At 43.0% G+C, this 19512-nt stretch overlaps 1 protein-coding gene across 4 annotated transcripts in view; it reads left to right on the forward strand.

The window, feature by feature from the left end:
- The window catches only part of LOC135581727 (inorganic pyrophosphatase TTM2-like), a 33742-nt gene that overhangs the window by 13147 nt on the left and 1083 nt on the right, over positions 1–19512 (forward strand). For 3 of the 4 annotated variants that reach the window (XM_065085976.1, XM_065085977.1, XM_065085975.1), the window contains 4 exons: positions 13380–13502; positions 13587–13708; positions 18958–19075; positions 19245–19505. In XM_065085976.1, coding sequence (XP_064942048.1) covers positions 13380–13502; positions 13587–13708; positions 18958–19075; positions 19245–19505 — 624 coding nt within the window. Of the gene's footprint in view, positions 1–13379; positions 13503–13586; positions 13729–18957; positions 19076–19244; positions 19506–19512 lie in introns of those variants that run through there. The other variant, XM_065085978.1, reaches the window with a different exon arrangement.

Below are 19512 nucleotides of genomic sequence, written 5' to 3' on the forward strand. Positions count from 1 at the left end.
AGGTCCATCATATTGAACTATTTAGGACATTTAGAAAACCCATAAGCTGATGCCTCAAATTCCAGCACTTAAACCAACATGAAGTGCAACTTCCAGCACTTAAAGAAGAAAATTTTCTTGATAAGTAGCCTATTTTCATCCTTCTAACATGTTTTTCTTTTTTACTTTGGTTGTATTGGTTGGTATGGGACCTATGGGCTGGTATATACTGGCCCAATTGTCAATCCGTACATAAAACATGGGATTTCATGCAGTCCAATTTGAAACTGGATTTACCATCTAGTAAGCGCAATTTATCAGGTTTACAAGAGATTAGTTGATACTGAGTTGTACTGTTAGCCTACAGTTTGTTTCCTACACTGAATCTTTTTTTTTATTTTTTATAAAGATTTGACTATGGACTTTGTTATTCTTTTTTTCCCTTCCTTCTCCTCCCTTGTACTTCCTTTCTCTTCCACCACCTCCTTTTCTCCTCTGCCTCATCCAACTTTTGTATCGTTATAAAAATTGTATCATCTCATCCAATTTTTATAACGATTTATCCTTGTTCGTGTTTAAGATTGATTAAAAACATTATTTTGTTTTATAAGCATAGTTCTTTTAGAAGGTGTTTTGTGGTTTATTAACGGTGCCTACTGTGCAGTAAGAGTCGACTTGGAACATTTTTAATGGTTATTGGTGCCAAAGTGGAACACTCTGCTGATGTCATGACTTGCAAAAGAGAAGTCAAATATGTGCCGGAGTTGGCTTTGGTAGGGTTCCCTAATAGTTAAGTTAATGCATGACCGAATAATTAATTTATAATAATTAAACAGTACAGGAGGGTGAGGGCTAAAGAGAAAAGAAGAGGGAGAGCCCTCCAGCAGAGTAGAGATTCCTCCAATGCAGCTTATCTTCCCTATTCTTTGTGTAGACGGGGGGTTTGGCAGAGGGGTGAAAGAGGCAGTGTCATCATCATCTAAGCAAAGAGGTGACAAGCGTAGATAAGCATTATGGGTTACATGAATGCCATGTGAGCATTATTCATTTGACTCCTTAATATTTCTCAATGCTTCTCATACCATGATGTCTTTTTTTAATAAAGAAATATCAATAGTTAGCAAAAATATGATAGAAATTAGTGACAAAAGAACATAAATAACATCGATACTCTTCCATTATGACTTGGTCATAATGGAGTATAGCTGGGTACATGGTATGCAATTTCGAATAGTATCGTCCTGTCACGGACAAAGTTCTAAACAGGATCTTTCTGTTTGTTCATGCTTTGCACAGTATGTAGAGGAACGGTTGAAGGCTTAACAGCCCCATTTTAGTTGGGTTTGGTGGCCTTCTTAGGCTTGTAAATAAATGTTATGTCATGTGGATACTTGTGGGAGATATTCGATCTGTAGTGGACCATTTTGACCCTTTGTTGTGCAACTATTCAGAGCTTGTAAAGTTTGTTTGTAATTTACATTGTCTATGAAGTGTTTCCTGGAATGTTTGCTTGTGGATCCCGAGTGAGGCACTTTCTCTCATTCGTTTTCTCTTTTGTAGGTCCTAAGGGATCATGGGAGGTTTCGGGAAGGTTGACCTTTGCGGACGGACACGCAATGGTGTCCCACGACTTAGGCAAAACCAGTTAAGTCCGTGACAGATGGTATCAGAGCGGGACAAGCACTCATAGAAACACTTGGCATGCAAATGTGGGGGACCTAGCGGGGCTGCGTTGAGGGCAATTAGCACACGCCCGACCGTTTGGGGGGAAAACGAGCATGGAGATGTAGGGAAAAGGAGTCGCTCGGAGGAGCGGGCATTTGAGATTGACATAAAGAGGAATGACCAACCCTTCGCGCAAGAGGCACCACGAGAACAAGCAAGCTTGGAAGAATGCGGAGTGCGCAAAGGTTGGGATGACTGAGTTTGGGCTACGACTCAACGTTGACAACTATACTTGATGGTGCTCAAGGTAAGCGAGACATTTGGTAAAGGATGAGACCATGCAAGGTGGATTGAGTTCCTCAGCGACCGAAAGAGTTATGTAAAGCTCACAGAGGTGAGGGGAATTGCTAACTCGAAGAATTCGGTACTCATGCAAGGGTTTGTATGCGGACGATGGAATGTTCGTGGCCATTCCAAGGCGACCGAAACTCGGCGCCATGGAGCATTGAAACTTTCTCTTCGGCATGTGAAGGATACGTCCGTAGGAGGCTGAAGTGTGCAGCGAGTTCAGCATGTTGCTAAACCTTGAGTGGTGCAGCGGGGGTTGTATTGACGTGGAGTCGCAATCTAGCAAGTGCATTTGCAGGAGGCAGAACAATACGCAGGTTGTTCAACAAATCGGAGTAGTCCAAGGGGATGGTGGTCTTCGAAACGAAGAGAGATGTTGCTTCAACGGGATAGATATCCAAGAGGGATAAGTCCTGGCTCTCCAGAGGGAGAATCATGTGCAACAAACCGCACATGTTGAGGAGTACGTAAAAAACAACAACTCCACAAAGCTCAATGGATCGAGCGAGCGGCGAGGAGTCGTCGCATGATCTCGCTTGAGAGAATGCATTAGTGGATGCATTGCGAGATCAAGTGGGGGAGCGACCCAAAGCAACACAAATGAAGGCACACTTGGAGTTGATATGGAGATTAGACTCAAGGGAGGGTTGACCCGTGGAATGGTGGGCGCAAGGGCCACCATCAACTCAATGCAAAACGAGGAGCGGAGCAACTTGGGTGTAACTTGGCGAAGTACCCAAGTCGTATGAAGTGAGCCAACATATAAGATGGAACATGGAGCGGAGGTATAGAGCTTTCCTTGGACAGAGGTCAAGGACATGAACTCTTGCAGAGGCAAGAGCAGGATCATGTTGTTCCATGGGTCCTTCATTCTGATGGAGCGGACTCATCTTGCATGGTGCTAAAGACGATGAGAGCTTCTGGGCACACGCACCTTATCTCGGAGAAGCATTTGATAGAGGAACTAAGGCGACTCAACTTGCGGAGGCGAAATTGAGTTCAAAAGGCCTTGGCACGAGGCAAGAGGACGCGGAAGTGGGTACTCTTGAAGAATATGCCACAGTGTTGACATTCAAGTTGCTTGAGGGAACCGGTGCACAGCGGAGATTATGCTGGTAGGGGCAGAGGCCCAGGATCCAGACAATGGTGCACCATTTTCAGCAAAGTCGGTAGACTTCGGGAGCTACTAGGCGACGGACTATCCTAGAGCGGTGCTTTATCTAGGTGTAACCTAAAAGCGGGTGGATGAAGGTTGATTGCCAAAGGAGCGAACAAAATCGGAGGTGAAAGAGATCCTGCGATGTATTGGCAGAGGCCATACATGGAGGGATCAGAATGCAATGGAGATGCCACCAGGAGGCGACATGGGCAGCGGATCGTGGTGGAAAAGTTCGTGGCAATGCGATACACACGATATAGTCCCGTGAGGGACTAGATCATACAGAGGTATGATCGGGAGCTACTGGAAGCTCCACTTCGGTGAACAACACGACGGCAAGAAGGGCTATGGATTCAAGGAGTGAAGATCATGGTACCACAGAGGCGGGTCTTCCGTGCTTGCATCGAATTTTGCATCAGATGAAAACCTTGGTCATCAGCATATGGGGGCTGTGTTCCACCGAGGGAAAAGTTCGAATGCAAGTACCAATGAGTCCCATGGGAGGGACTTGATCATGCAGAGGTATGATTGAAGCAGCTGGAGAGTTGGACTGCTCCAGAGCCCAGGGAGCTTGGCAAGTCAGAGGACAAGGTCGAGTAAGCGAACGTTGCTACCAAGGAAGCTAAGGAGAACAGAATTGGTGCAAGCCCTACAACGTGATGGCATAAGCCATGCATGGGAGTTGCAGTCTGTCTTTCTATCGACCAAAGGGAGCTGCTTGGAGAACACAGAGGTGTTGAAGCAGGGGGTCGAAAGGGGCGAGGAAGCGACGATGAGTCTAGAGGGACTTAGCTACCTAAAATTAAGCATCAGTTAGAACGGAGGTGGATTCGGAGGAGTGCCACAGAGACATATCTACTGATCGCGAAGAAAAGGGATGCAGATGCGAGGCGACGGATAGTAGGGCCATGGGCATGGCAGCGCTATGGTACCGCAGAGGCGAGACTTCCGTGAAAGTCATTAATCCCTTGCTCTCATGGAGGGAGAGCGTTTTGTCACGAACGGTCGTCGCGCACCCGCAACAACTCCGTTCAATGAACCGTTCGTCGCTCTCATCTACATGTACAGCTACTTGGCAGCCTGTTTTGCCTTGGTTTTGAGTCATTTTTCTTGTAAAAATGTAAGTTCGAACAAGCTGCAGCGTTACAAAGTGATCGCTCACCGAACCGAGCAAAACAACCCCAAAACAGCCCAAAACAGCTCCGTTTACGTGCGCCGCAGGCTGATTTCTGGAATCCACCTCCGCTCACCAAAACGTCAGCCATCTTAGCCCCTTGGAACCCCCCGGGTGGCACAGGGTTGGATGGGGCTTCGATATAGTACCGGGCGTTGAACACTCCTTCGCAAGTTCGCACGTTGCCTTGACGGGAACTTGTTGTCGCGCCCGGGACTCGGTGAGCAGTTGTTTGTGGGCTTGCAGCTGTTCGTTCAACCTTCTAAAGCCCTTGTTTTCCGCCTCTCCCTCTTTTCTCTTGTGCACGTAAGGTGCTCGCTGAATTGCTTGTAAAGCTTCCCCTCTTTTCGCGAGACGTCAGGACTTGTTCGTTGCTCGTTCTTTCGAACTAATCAACTTTCTCTTTTACAGGTCCTTCGGGACCTACGAGAGGTTGCAAGTGGGCTGATCTTTGCGGAGCAATATCGCAAGGGCGAAGCGCGACTTAGGCAACGCAAGCTAAGTTCGCGTCTTGGCCGCAAGGGTGCCTCACGCCTTAGGCAATTCCAGCTAAGGCCGTGACATTGTGGTATCAGAGCGGGCAAGCACTTCGAGCGAGCAGCGAACGAACTTCGCAACTTCGCCATGGCAAAGCATCGTGGCGAATCAAGCAAGACGGGGCAAGCCGGACCCTTGCCCCAAGCAGCCACAGGTGGACTGCATGTGCACACTCGCTCTCATGCTGTTGGAGCCGCTTAAGAGGAGCGCGACAGCGAACATGATGAGCGAGAAGTTGGCTACTCTCCGCGAGCGGAGGAAGCGTAATCTGGAGCGCTAACTGGGAAAAAGAGTCACAAGGAGAGACTCACAACGGCGGAAACCCGCCTGGATATTCTTGAAGCAAGCATGGAGGAACTCTACCATGGCCAACAAAGGCTTGTTGGGGTAGAGAGCTCGCAAGAGGAAGCGGAGTCCAGGATCGACAAGATCGAGGCCCTAGTCGATCGACTGTTTGATGACACCAAAGACTCCGTGCAACACTTACAGGATGTTGTGGCGGAACTCACTTCAAAGGTGGCCATGCTCATAAGAGCACTAAATGCGGGAGGAAGCAACACTCGCGTTGCACCATCACAAAACTTGAGGGCACCCGAGCCTCATGGTTATGGAGGGGCCAGAGATGCCAAAGAGCTCGAGAATTTTCTGTTCGACATGGAACAATACTTTCGAGCTACGAGGCCCGATTCTGAAGATACCAAAGTTTCTATAGCAACGATGTATCTGAATGGAGATGCGAAACTTTGGTGGCGAACCCGTTGGGAGGAGATCCAACAAGGTCGGTGTCGGGTTGACACTTGGGAGGACTTGAAGCGGGAGTTGAGAACTCAGTTCTTACCGGAGAACACAGAGTTCGTCGCGAGAAGGAAGTTGAGACAACTCCGCCAGAGTACTTCCATCCCAGACTACGTGAAACAATTTTCTACGCTAATGCTGGACATACAGGACATGTCCGAGAAGGACAAGTTGTTCAGCTTCCTCGATGGTTTGAAGCCATGGGCTCAACACGAACTAAATCGAAGGAATGTTACCGATGTGGTCGGGGCAATTGCTGCTGCAGAAAGGCTCACCGACTTTGTTTCCTCCGAAGACCCAGGGAGAAGGAAACAATCTTCAGGCAATCACCCTCCAAAACATTCTCGAGGGAAGGAGCTCGGGGCGAACAAAAGAAGAAGAGTTCCCACAAAGGGCCAAACCCGAAAGGCAAGGCCTCAAAACCTGGAGGATGCTTCTTGTGCGGAGGACCGCACATGGTGAGGGAGTGCCCACAAAAACAGGCACTCAATGCTTTGACGACTTCCATCCACCCCCCCCCCCCCCCTCGATCGGACAAGGGCAAAGTTGTTGCTCTTAGTTCGAGCAGTTCTGAATCCAGCAGCGACGACGAGGAGTCGCAAGGACCCCGGATGGGTGCAATGTGTTTGTTGAACGCCATGCGGGGTCAAGTGGGGGAGAACATGAAGACAAAGCTAAAAAAAGCAGGAAGTAGTGAGCTGATGTATGTGGACATCAAGTTAAATGGCCAAACGACCCGCGCAATGGTGGACACGGGCGCTACCCACAACTTCATAGCCGATCGAGAAGCACAACGACTTGGGTTGATCTTGGAGAAGAGCCCAAGCTGAATGAAGGCGGTGAACTCGGAGGCCAGGCGAATCTCCGGGTTGGCGAAGGGAGTTCCCATCAAAACCGGGACATGGAGCGGGAACACCAACATGATGGCAGTGCCACTGGATGGCTTCCAAGTGATTCTTGGAATGGAGTTTATGCACGCGGCGAAGTTGGTGCCAATGCCGTTCTTGAACTCCCTGTGTATGATGGGAGGTGACGACCCCTGCGTGGTTCCTGTCTCTCGGAGAGGAACCAAGGAGCCCCAACACATATCAGCATTACAATTGAAGAAGGGGGTACGAAAAGGTGAACTAACATTCGTGGCGGTTATGAAGTTAGAGCCACTCGACAAGGAGGCCAATCATGAACCTGCTGTGGTGGCGAATGTCCTGAAAGAGTTCACTGACGTTATGCCACCCGAGTTGCCGAAGACTCTTCCGCCACGCAGGGGCGTGGATCATAAAATTGAGCTAGAGCCAGGAGTGAAGCCTCCAGCGAGACCACCCTACCGTATGGCCCCGCCAGAGTTGGCAGAACTCAGAAAGCAGTTAGGTGAACTATTAAGCGGTGGTCTCATCCGCAGCTCTAAAGCACCTTTCGGAGCTCCAGTTCTCTTCCAGAAGAAACAAGATGGGAGCCTCCGACTATGCGTCGATTACCGAGCCCTTAACAAAGTGACAATGAAGAACAAGTATCCTATCCCGCTCATCGCGGACTTATTCGACCAGTTGGGTAAAGCTAAGTACTTCTCGAAACTCGACCTTCGGTCGGGGTATTAGCAGGTGCGCATAGCTGAAGGCGACGAAGCGAAGACTACATGCGTGACCAGGTATGGAGCGTTTGAGTTCTTGGTGATGCCCTTCGGCTTAACCAACGCTCCGGCCACGTTCTGCACGCTCATGAACCAACTATTCAAGGAGTATTTGGACAAGTTCGTGGTCGTCTACTTAGACGTTATCGTCGTATATAGCCAAACGCTCGAGGAGCATGTTCAGCACCTTCGGACAATTTTCAAGGTTCTCAGGGAGAACACTTTGTTCGTAAAAAGGGAGAAATGCTACTTCGCCCAAACGAAGATCTTATTCTTGGGGCATCGAATCGGTAATGGTTCCATTCGCATGGACAAATCAAAAGTGCAAGCAGTTGCGGAATGGCGAACTCCAAAGAAGGTGCCAGAGTTGAGATCCTTCCTTTGTTTCGTCAACTACTATCGATGCTTCATAGCGGGGTACTCGAAACGTGCAACTCCACTGATGGAGTTACTGAAGAAAGAGCAGCCTTGGAAGTGGTATGACAAATGTGAAATAACATTCCAAGATCTGAAGGTTGCTGTTATGGAAGAACCAGTGCTCAAATTGCCAGACTATGGGGAGCCTTTTGAAGTCCATACAGATGCTTCGGACTTCGCTATTGGGGGAGTATTCATGCAAGAGGGTCATCCGGTGGCCTACGAGAGCCGCAAACTCAACGAGACCGAGCGGCGGTATCCAGTGCATGAGAAGGAGATGACAACGGTGATCCACTGTCTACGAGTTTGGCGACACTATCTCCTCGGGTCGCGATTTGTGCTGAGGACGAACAACATCGCTCTGAGCTATTTCCAAACTCAGAAGAAACTCTTCCCAAAGCAAGCGTGATGGCAGGACTTCCTGGCTGAATTTGATATGGCAATGGAGTATAAGCCGGGGAAGGCAAATGTCGTGGCCGATGCATTGAGTCGGAAAGTGGAGCGGGTGATTGCCGCACAATTGGAGGGCGGAGGCCAAGTAAGTCAATTGCACTCCAACTTCCTTTCCAGGATCAGGGATGGACTGTATAGTGACCCCCAAGCAGTTATCCTGATGCATCTCATCAAAGAAGGCAAGGCACGACGATTTTGGGTCCAGGAGGGACTCGTTTACACCAAAGGGAATAGGGTTTATGTTCCCCGAGTAGACAATTTGAGGCGTGAACTCTTAAAAGAGTGTCACGATTCCCTGTGGGCTGGACACCCATGCATTCACAGAACGTTGTCTCTCGTGGAGAGGGTCTTCTACTAGCCGAAGATGGGGACTAATGTGGAGGAATATGTTCGAACATGCCTTACTTGCCAACAAGACAAGGTGGAGCAGCGGAAGCTGGTGGGACTTTTGGAGCCGTTGCCCGTACCAGAAAGGCCGTGGGAGAGCATTTCTTTGGACTTCATATCAAGCTTGCCATTTGTAGGAAGACTCGGATCGATACTCGTGGTGGTCGATCGGTTTTCAAAGTATGCAACTTTCATTGCTGCTCCCCTACACTATTCAGCAGAAGAGGCGGCCAAGCTGATGATGAAGGATGTGGTGAAGTATTGGGGAGTCCTGCACAATATCATTAGTGATCGAGACGCTCGGTTCCTGGGACGATTCTGGACCGAGCTATTCAAATTGTTGAGGTCAAAGTTATACTTCTCTACAAGCCTCCACCCCCAGACGGATGGCCAGATTGAAAGGATAAACTCGCTCCTGGAGCAATATCTTTGGCACTACGTGAGTGCCAACCAACGAGATTAGGTGAAGCTGTTGGACATTGCCTAATTATCCTACAACTTGCAACGGAGCTCTGCATCCAACAAGAGCCCCTTCGAGATCATTACAGAACAACAACCGTCGACTCCGCACACCATGGCAATTGGGTATACTGGGAGTAGTCCGTCAGCCTACCACTTCGCAAAGGAGTGGCACCGAAATGCAGATATTGCGCGGGCTTACTTGGAGAAGGCGGCAAAAAGGATAAAGAAGTGGGCAGACTTGGGAAGGCGACCGTAAGAGTTCAAAGTTGGCGATTTGGTGTTGGTAAAGCTCCAACCAGCATCACTCCAATTCTTTAGGAACAAAGTCCACAAAGGATTGATGCGCAAGTATGAAGGGCCCTTCCCAATTATCAGCAGGGTAGGCAATGTCTCTTACAAGTTACAGCTGCCGGTGTGGTTCAAAATTCACAACGTTTTTCACGCCAGCAACCTAAAAGCCTACCACTCGGATCCGCAAGATGCTTCTTGAAGTGTTCCAACTCGGCTACCTCCCATCACAGCCTCCTACGAGAAGCGAGTTGAAACCATTCTGGCGGACCGCAAGATAAAGCTACCCAATGGAGCTGAGCAGACAGAATACTTGGTGAAGTAGAGAAAGCTTCCCCGAACTGAAGTCAGTTGGGAGCCTGAAGACGCCCTACGACATGAAGAAGCAATCATCAACAACTACCAACAAGCTCGCTGAATTGCTTATAAAGCTTCCCCTCTTTTCGCGAGATGTCGGGACTTGTCCGTCGCTTGTTCTTTCGAACTAATCAACTTTCTCTTTTACAGGTCCTTCGGGACCTGCGAGAGGTTGCAAGTGGGCTGATCTTTGCGGAGCAATATCGCAAGGGCGAAGCGCGACTTAGGCAACGCAAGCTAAGTTCGCGTCTTGGCCACAAGGGTGCCTCACGCCTTAGGCAATTCCAGCTAAGGCTGTGACAGTTTGGTCGTGAAAGGGGCCGAGGAGGTGGAGCATGTAGAGGCAAACTCCAAGTACCGAGACAAGGCTGAAGGGCAGAGGCCAAGGAACTTCGTAAGATCGGTGTCAACGAGCTTCTCATCAAGATAGCTGAAAGTGAAGGACTTCGGGTTATGCAAGAGTACACGCCCAAGTAATGAAGCAAACAGTATGCGGTGTTGTACCTTTGCTACTCAGTGGAGTAGGCGGCCGGGTTGATGGAGGAGACGGTACAATTCCAGAGGCGACCAAAATTATTAGAGACTTACTCCAAGTTGGGGTGAAAACTTTCTGCATTCCAAAAGTTCAATGGCATTGAGAAGGTGAATCACAGTAGCTAACTCAATGCAAGGAGTGCAAACACTTCAAGTGCTTCAAAAGTGTGAGCAAAGAGCAGGCGAAAGCTAGTAACCAGCTCGATGCATTGAGTACAACCCTTGAGGAGGCAGGCGAAGTCAAGTAACCATTGTCTTCTCAACTCTTAAGAGAATGGGCGAAACCGAGTACCCCAATTCTCTTATCTATCCAGCAGAGGAGCTCTGCACATATTCAAAGACTCTTCAGAGATATTAGAAGATAATAGTTGCCAAATCCTCACCAATGGTGATCAGTGCTGCTGAGAGTAGATTATCCGCTTCATTCCCAACAGAATGCCAATCGAAAGCGGAAGTGATGCGAATCTACTTGGAAGTAACAACTAAGTGAAAGAAGAGTCGATGAGCAAACTTTGTGGAGGAAGGACCCAAAACTTCAGAAGTTTGTGAGGCGATGCTCGTTAAAGCTCTAACAAACATCCACCAAGTTCAAGCAACATGAGGCATTTGAGAGACTGACGCATGGTAAGGATGGTCTTTTCCTTTATCTGGAGGATTCGCAGGAACCAACAGGGATCAACACAACTCAGCCAACCCCACACTAGAGTTAAGAATCATTGGCGAGTTGAAGCAGCATGGCGGATCAAAGGTTCGACTACTCAAAAACAGCAGTGGAGAGCAGTTGGGAGCCAAGAGGCGCATTGCAGCTGGAGCAGAAGATTAAAGACTCAGCAAAGGCAAGGAGTTGCAGTGTCGGCAAAGGCTTCGACGAGGACATCGAAGGAATAAGTGGGGGAGAATGTCACAGACAAAGTTCTAAACAGGATGTTTGATGTAATACTTGTGTATGTCCGTGCCTTTCTGTTTGTTCATGCTTTGCCTAGCATGTAGAGGAATGGTTGAAGGCTTAACAGCCTCATTTTAGTTGGGTTTGGTGGCCTTCTTAGGCTTGTAAATAAATGTTGTGTCATGTGGACACTTGTGGGAGATATTCGGTCTGTAGTGGACCATTTTGACCCTTTGTTGTGCAACTGTTCAAAGCTTGTAAAGTCTGTTTGTAATTTACATTGTCTATGAAGTGTTTCCTGGAATGTTTGCTTGTGGATCCCGAGTGAGGCGCTTTCTCTAACCCGTTTTCTCTTTTGTAGGTCCTAAGGGACCATGGGAGGTTTCGGGGAGGCTGACCTTTGCAGACGGACACGCAAGGGTGCCGCACGACTTAGGTAAAACCAGCTAAGTTCGTGACAGTCCGGTATGGGCGGTACGTACCGGTCCGACGGCGTACCGGGACGCGGACCGCTCGTTACCGGACGAAACGTGCTACAGTGCTACAGTATTACATTGAAGGTCTCTGAGTCTTTATAACCAATCTTATATCTGTTAAACAATTCTTTCTTAAAAGTATCCTGTATATTCGTTTTGTTGATAAACTCTTTGAGGCATCACTTGAAATGACCAAGGCATAAGCGAGATATTCAGGATCAGCAAGGAAGGATTTCTTTTATTCTTTGGTATGTTTACCAATTTAAACCTTAAAGACAGTCACCTAGAAATAAAGTAAATGATATCTTGCAGGTATTGCCATGTTTGGGCTTGACTTATTTCATGCAATATGGAACATGATTTTGTTGAATCTCGTATTTTGATGATGAAATCAATTGATAGTATTTATGATTTGATCTGCGTTTTAAGTGACGCAGGATGCTTCGATCAAGATGAGACAATTAAAGTAGGAAGAATTATGTTGGACCAGAGGAAAACATGTCAGAAGATTGGACGTGAAGTCTAGGAGCTTGCTGGAAGTTCGTTGGAACATTGTCGGGAGATCGTCGGAAGATAGTTGGATGAAACCAAGACCTAGGGACTTCTTTAGCTTAAGTATGCCTTGGATTTCGTAGTTAGCACATAATTGAGATTGGATTTGGGCCAACCCAATTAGGGGCCAGTTAGGCCCATGTAAGGACTGTATTGGGCCCAATGAGAGGCCCAAACAATGACCCAAGAGGCAGCACCGTCGTAGCACAGCCTTCGAGATTGTGTCAGGCGGTGGTACCGCCAGTTTGGGCGGTGGTACCACCCCTGGCAGGGTGCTAGGTGGTGGTACCGCCAGTTTGGGCGGTGGTACCGCCCAGTGGCCCAGTGCCAGGTAGTGGTACCGCCAAACTGGGCGGTGGTGCTGCTCGGACCCAGGAAACCCGGGATGGGATGTTTTTAGGCTCCAAGTTTGAATCAACTTGAAGCTTATAAATACCCCTCTCATCCCTGGTTAAATTACACAAGCACAAAGAGTTTTAAAGTGAGAAAACGTTGTAGAAATCACTTGAGAAATCCCTCCTCTAGCTTAAACTTAGAGTTTTGTTTAAAGAGGAGTGTGTGTGCTTGTAAGGCTGTCTCCTAAACCTGTGAAAAGGAGAAGAGGGGTGTAAAGGGTGGTTGGTCTTCGCCTATTGAAGGAAGACCGATAGTGGATGCCGGTGGACTTGACGGAAGAGGAATCGGCGAAGTGGATGTAGGTCACGATGACCGAACTACTCTAAAATTTGGTTTGCATTTTACTTTGAGCAATTTATCTTTATTGCAAACCTCTTTAATAGTTTACTGCTTTCAATACATTTACGAACGTGTTTCAAGTTAAGTTTCCGTAATCGATTTTCAATGTACGAAGAAATTTCCGTAATCGACGTAATTTTTACCGCTACACTAATTCACCACTTCCTCTTAGTGCCGACTCTTTTCCTAACAGATTTAGACCTCAAAGCTCATAAAATGTGGAACATTGCTACATTCCAATAAATTTAGACCATCTGAATTGGGAATAGATCTTATAATAGTTGTTTGCCACTCGGCTTGTCATTCTTTGTCGCACTATGACAATGGAATTCTACAACCTGCATTGCCTCAGGCAAGGATTTGATGGCCATATAATTTTCGGTTATTAACTCAGTATACTTGTGTACTTTTTCTGTTGTCATGAGCATTGTTTTGAGAAAGCTTGACCTATGTTGTTTATATCTTGTTATTAATTTTATTTAGACTGTCAGTTTACATATCCTATCCGCTAATGTTTTTATTGCAACAACCATTTTGTAATGAGAAAGGTGCAAGGAAAAGAGCGGCCGTTTGTTAGGTATATAGCAGAGCAATTGGGCTTGGAAGGTTCTTTCATTCCTCGTACCTACATCGAACAGATTCAACTAGAAAAGCTTGTGAATGAAGTCATGGTATTATTTCTTTATAACATCCATTCTGGATTCATTTCTTTTTCTATATAATTTTTGTGCACATATTGTTTTTTCAATTGACAGGCATTGCCTGATGATTTGAGGACAAAGCTCAGTATAGATGATGATCTGGTTTCGAGCCCTAGAGAAGCGCTTTCACGAGCATCTGCCGATAGGGTCGCTATGCGAAATAAACATCTTAAAAGGTTCATTTCAGTTTTTGCTGGTAGTGTATTATGAATTTATGAATTCATGACCAAAATAATTCTAATTTGTTTTGCATAATGAGAAGTAGTATGCCAGTTGCAGTCAATATTAAAAACTTGATCAGAAAACTGCTTAAATTTAGACATGCATAATCAAAAATAGTTATGAGTTCTATTAACTTTGAACGCCAATTACATATATCATCTCCCTAGTGAGGATGTAACGTTCCAACTATTGTTACTTGAGTTATCTACTGACCTGTTAACTTAGATATAAATTCTTAAGTTTAAATTATTAGAATTGGACCGTTTTACCTTTAAAATGCTTAAGAAACACCACTTTGCAAAGCTCTTGGTCAAACACCTAGCTTATTACAATAACAATAACAAAGCCATAAGCCTTAAATATTTGGGGTCAACTACATGGATCTTTTGTCGCTATTGAGATTTGTAAAAAGTCATATGCTTAGTTAAGTTTAGAGTACTTCAATTTTTATTTATAATTTCTATTTAAAGTCTTTTTAGGTCTTCTTTTATCTCTCCTCGCACTACTAATATTAATTATTTAACCTCTTCTGATTATCGTATCTGGGGGTTATCTTAGCACATGCTCATACCATTTTAAACGATTTTCTCTCATCTTATCCTCTGTCAAAACGATACCTAGTTGTTCATGAATAAAAATATTTCTTTTCTATATTTTCTATTAACTTAACATTCTCATCTCGACAATATAAAGATTTTATATATATTTTTTCTTAACTGCCCAACACCTAGATCCATAAAACATTGTTGGTCTCATAATTGTCTTATATATATTGTTTTAATCTCAAAGGTATTCGATGATTACACGTTATTTTAACCATTTTGTTTTTACTTTATAAATAATATCTTCATCGATCTCTCCATCTTGTTGAATAATTGATCTAAGATGCCTAAAGTTTAAAGAGACTTCTTGTCCATCAAATTTAACTATATTCTCTTGTCTATTTCTAGAATTACTAAAATTATATTTTATGTATTTAGTTTTAGTCCTACTTAATCTAAAACTTGTAGTTTCTAAGACTTGCCTCCATAACTCAAGTTTATAATTAATTCTACATAGTCTCTCATCAACTAAGATAATATCATCAACAAATAACATACACTAAGGAGGTCTATCATGTAAGTGACTAGTAAATCCATCCATTATCAATGTAAAGGGTGGGGACTTAATGCGAATCCTTGGTGTAATCTTATGCCAATAGGAAACTCACTAGATACACTTCTTATAGTTCTAACACTAGTAGCTACATTCAAGGATTGAAATTTCATACCGTACCGGAGTTTCGAGAGTTGCTCGATACGGTACGATACTGTATACTGAACGATATATTTTGGTATACCTCTCGGGGTGTGTGTGTGTTTGTGTGTATATATATATATATATAATTATATATATATGTATATATATATATATATATAAGTAAAAAAAAAGCTGATTGCCTTGTTGCCTATTTTGGCGCGTGTGGAGAAGACGACGCGGGCAGAAAATCAAGGCGACGTCGTCTCGTTATATATATATATATATATATATATATATATATATATATATATAAAGGGCAATTGCCTCGTCACCCTTTTTGGTGCATAGGGAGAAGGTTTCTTCTCACCACGCGGGCAGAAAAATAAGGCGATGTCGCCTCTCTTCTCCCGTTAACGTCGAGGATGAGGAGAAGTCGCCGACAGACGACGAGGGAGAGCGGCGTCGATCTCCGAGATTCTCCTCTTCTTCTTCCTTTTCTTTCTTCCCTCGGTTAATACCACTGTTCTCCCTCTACTTTCTTCTCCCTCGGTCACCGCTCTTTCTTCTCCCTCAATCACCGCTCGATTTAGGACGGTAATGGGGGGCAACAACCCCAATTGATGGTACCGCCCAGTAGCAAGCTGTCCATGTACCGGTCTGTTGGCGGAGCGGTACGTACCGCTCGGTACGGACTGTATTATTTGAAATTAAAATCTTGCCTACATTATCATATACATTTTTAATAACATTAGTATAATTAGTGGATACATATTTCTTTTCTGACACCCACTATAATAAATCCCTAAAAGCCCTACTATAGGATTTCTCTAAGTGAAAAATCATATGCAAATCTTTTTTTTTCTTCCTATACTTTTTCATTAAATGTCTTAATAAATAAATAGTTTTTATAGTTGATTTTTCAAGCATAAAGCTAAATTGATTTTCAAATATATTTGTTTTAAGCCTTATCCTAAAGTTTTAAAATATGACTCATGATTTTAATTCCTTTATAATTTGAATAATTTTGTATGTCATCCTTATTTTTGTAAATTGGTATTAAAATACTCTTTGTCTATTCATCAGGCATCATTCTAAATTTCATAATTTTATTAAATAAGTTAGTTAACCAAGCTACTTCCTTGTCCCCTAAACTATTTCGGACTTTAATAGGGGTACCATTAGGTTTCACACTCTTAGGTATTTTCATATTCTTTAATACATCTTTTACTTCATTAGCTTTAATTTTATGAGTAAATCTATGGTTATTAAAATATCGGTATTATTTATTGTTAAATCTAAGTCCTGTGTGGAATATCATTAAATAATTTATAAAATAATTTTTTATCTTTTCTTAATCTCGTTATCAGTAACAAATATTCTTTGATCTTTGTCTTTAATGCATCTAATATTATCTAAATTCTTATATTTTCTTTCCCTAGCTTTGGCAATTCAATACGTATCATTGTCACCATCTTCAATATCTAATTTATTATTAAATTATTATAAGTTTTATATCTTTCTATATTAATTGCTTTTCTAGCCTTGTTTTAGAATTTTTTATATATTTTAATTTTTTTATTTTTATAATTTTGTCAATCTTTAAAACATGATCTTTAGTTAAATTGTTTTTTGAATTTCTCATACCACCACTAACTCTCTTTTAAGGTTACACCTCTATCTTTTATTTCACCAAGAATCTCTTTTGTTAAACTCCTAATCTTATTAGTCATCATAGTCCAAATAATATTAATATTATTCTCATCTAAGTTTCAAGTCATTTTCTTTTCCATCTTATTATTAGAAGAATTTACATTATCATCTTTAAAATTTCACCATTTAGTCATAGTAATTTTTTTATTATCTTTGTCTTCTTCCATTTTCTACATTGAATATCTAATGCCATCAACCTATGTTGATTCGCTAAACTTTCGCTAGGTATAATTTTACAATTCTTACAAATAACTTTATTCATCTTTCTAGTGAGAAAAAAGTCTATTTGACTACAGTTGTGACCACCCTTATAAGTAATTAAATATTTATCTCTCTTCTTAAAGTGAGTATTTACAATTATAAGATTATACGAAGTTGTAAAATCGAAAATCATACCACTATATTCATTTTCTCCCCACAAGCAAAGCTGCACCCTTTTATATTCACCATATGTTTTCCCTTCACAATCATTCAAATCTCCTTCAATTGATTATAAACACTCCTTAAATGATATCATTTAAGCTTTCCCAAAATTCTCTTTTGGTTTGATTATCCAATCTGACTTGAGGGGCATAAGCACTAATAACATTCAAAACATCTTGTTCTTTCATAAATTTTAGGACTATAATTCTATCTCCAAATCCTTTCACATCTACAATATTGTTCCTAAGATCCTTATTAATAACAATTCCTACATTTCTATGTTTATCTTTTCCAACATATCAAATTTTAAACCTAGTACTATCAATCTCTCTAGGTTTTTTTCCTATCCACTTAGTCTCTTGTAAGGAAATAATATCTGATCATAGTATCTACCAATTCTAATCCCTTCCTTGAAAGTGTTTTTATATTCTAAGTTGTTAACCTAACCCTCGATTCTTAGACTAACTTTTTTACTCCCATTGGTTCAAAACAATGAGAAAACCCTTGCCTACTTGGCACTACATCCAGGCGCTGATGTGATAGGCCGCTTCTGAGCGACTTCTTAGCCCCCGTTTGTAATTCGGGACACATAGGTGGTGAAGGTATTTAGCGTCACTTTCGGATGATGATCTAACTCTAGATTGAAATCGGTTAATATCCATGTTCATGAGATCTGACATAATTTTACGTTGGTTGTCAGTGACCTAATGCAACCCTTCACCTTTTTCATTTGGGCTTGGGACCGACATTGGCGGTGTTAAGCACTTAGTTTATTAATGAGGTTAAATTTCCTTTCCAACAATAATCTCTGTTGTTGTAGACTTGTCGTTAAATTACCAATACACTTACTAATAATTGCTAGAAAGAATATAACATCTTCATGTAAATTCTTTTGATCTGTTGCTTGACAAAAGGGTGTGGCAAGTTTTACTCTTAGCCTTATACACCAGCACAATTTATGATCTAAGTTTGATGTGGGATTAATTGAGATATTACAATCTTCCCTATCTAAAGGCTTGACATTCCCATAAAGGCTCAATAGATTGTCTTGAATCTATTCGTGGAGTCCTAGTGCTAGTCTATCTTGAGAAAACTCATCTCAGTGCGTGCAATGTAATCCCCCATCTTGTCTTGTTAGTTCACTTGAGGAAGGTCAGAATTGTTCTGATACCAATTATCATGAGATAGACTTGTTAACCCAAAATTTTGTAGTCGATACTATTCATAAGACTCACGTAGCTTTATATATCAGTGAAGTAACATTTTGATTAAGATTTGGTACCAGATTAAAGGAAATTTTTTTAGTTGTATTCATAACTCATTCCACGAAACTAGTTCTGCAATTTGGTGGTTGCCTATTATTTTTTATCATGAGAACAACCCTCTTAAATCTGCCTTCATTCTTTCTCTAGTCCATATGGCTTTGGTTGCAATGGACATAATACAAGGCAATTTACTGATTGAATGACACTACCAGGCACTTGCATGGCACAAAAAGTCTAAACAATGTGAAAACACCAATGTTGTTTTTTGATAATTAATAAGTAATATATAAACGAGCACAAAAAGTCCAAAAGATTTTGTTGCAGGTCTTCTTCTACCTTTTTCCGGTGCTAATCCTAATTGCATCGTCACATTTAACTAATGCATCTATAGGTGATCTATTGTTGTAAGGATCTGGCAATCAAAATTAATGTAGATGATTATCTATATTTGGTGACAATAGCCATGTTGATTTCCACGTAGAAGTCTAGGTTTTGTTGTCAGATAACGTGTATCCCAAATTTAAGGTAACGACTTCTTTAAAAATATATCTTGTGTATTTCTTCAGTGGAATGTCCCACTCTTATTCAACACAAAGGGACAAAAATATTGCTAAGCTCACCAGACTTGAAGTCAACAGCAGCAGGTTTGATGGACGAACACCTGAATCACCTGCAGTTAATCGGGTGAGTTTGTCTGCTTTCATGATGCTCATCTAGTAGAGATTGCAAATGATAAATGTTCATAATTTGGTTTTTTTTTATTGTGTTGTCTGTACTTTGTACTGCACTTGCTGACTATTAACACGAACTAATGATGTATTTTGTTCCTTGTATGCTTATCTATCCTATGTAGGAGGTGGTTAACCAACTATCAGAACAGATATCAACTCTGAATGAAAGGATTGATGAGTTTAGTTCGCGAATCAAAGAACTTAGTTCAAAGTTTAGTTCACAGAAAACTTCCGTGAGCCAACAAAACTTGGCCCTCCAAAATGAAGCTTGTAATGGCTCTGTCCCAACTTCGGTTTTTGTGTCTAACTTGGGCAACGGTACCATTTTGCCCAGTTCATCTTCTTCCACCCAACTGAATAAGGATTCTCCCCTGATGGAAGAGGTATGCC

Source organism: Musa acuminata, chromosome BXJ1-10 (genome assembly GCF_036884655.1).
Source record: "Musa acuminata AAA Group cultivar baxijiao chromosome BXJ1-10, Cavendish_Baxijiao_AAA, whole genome shotgun sequence".
In the NCBI taxonomy this organism is placed as follows: Eukaryota; Viridiplantae; Streptophyta; class Magnoliopsida; order Zingiberales; family Musaceae; genus Musa; species Musa acuminata.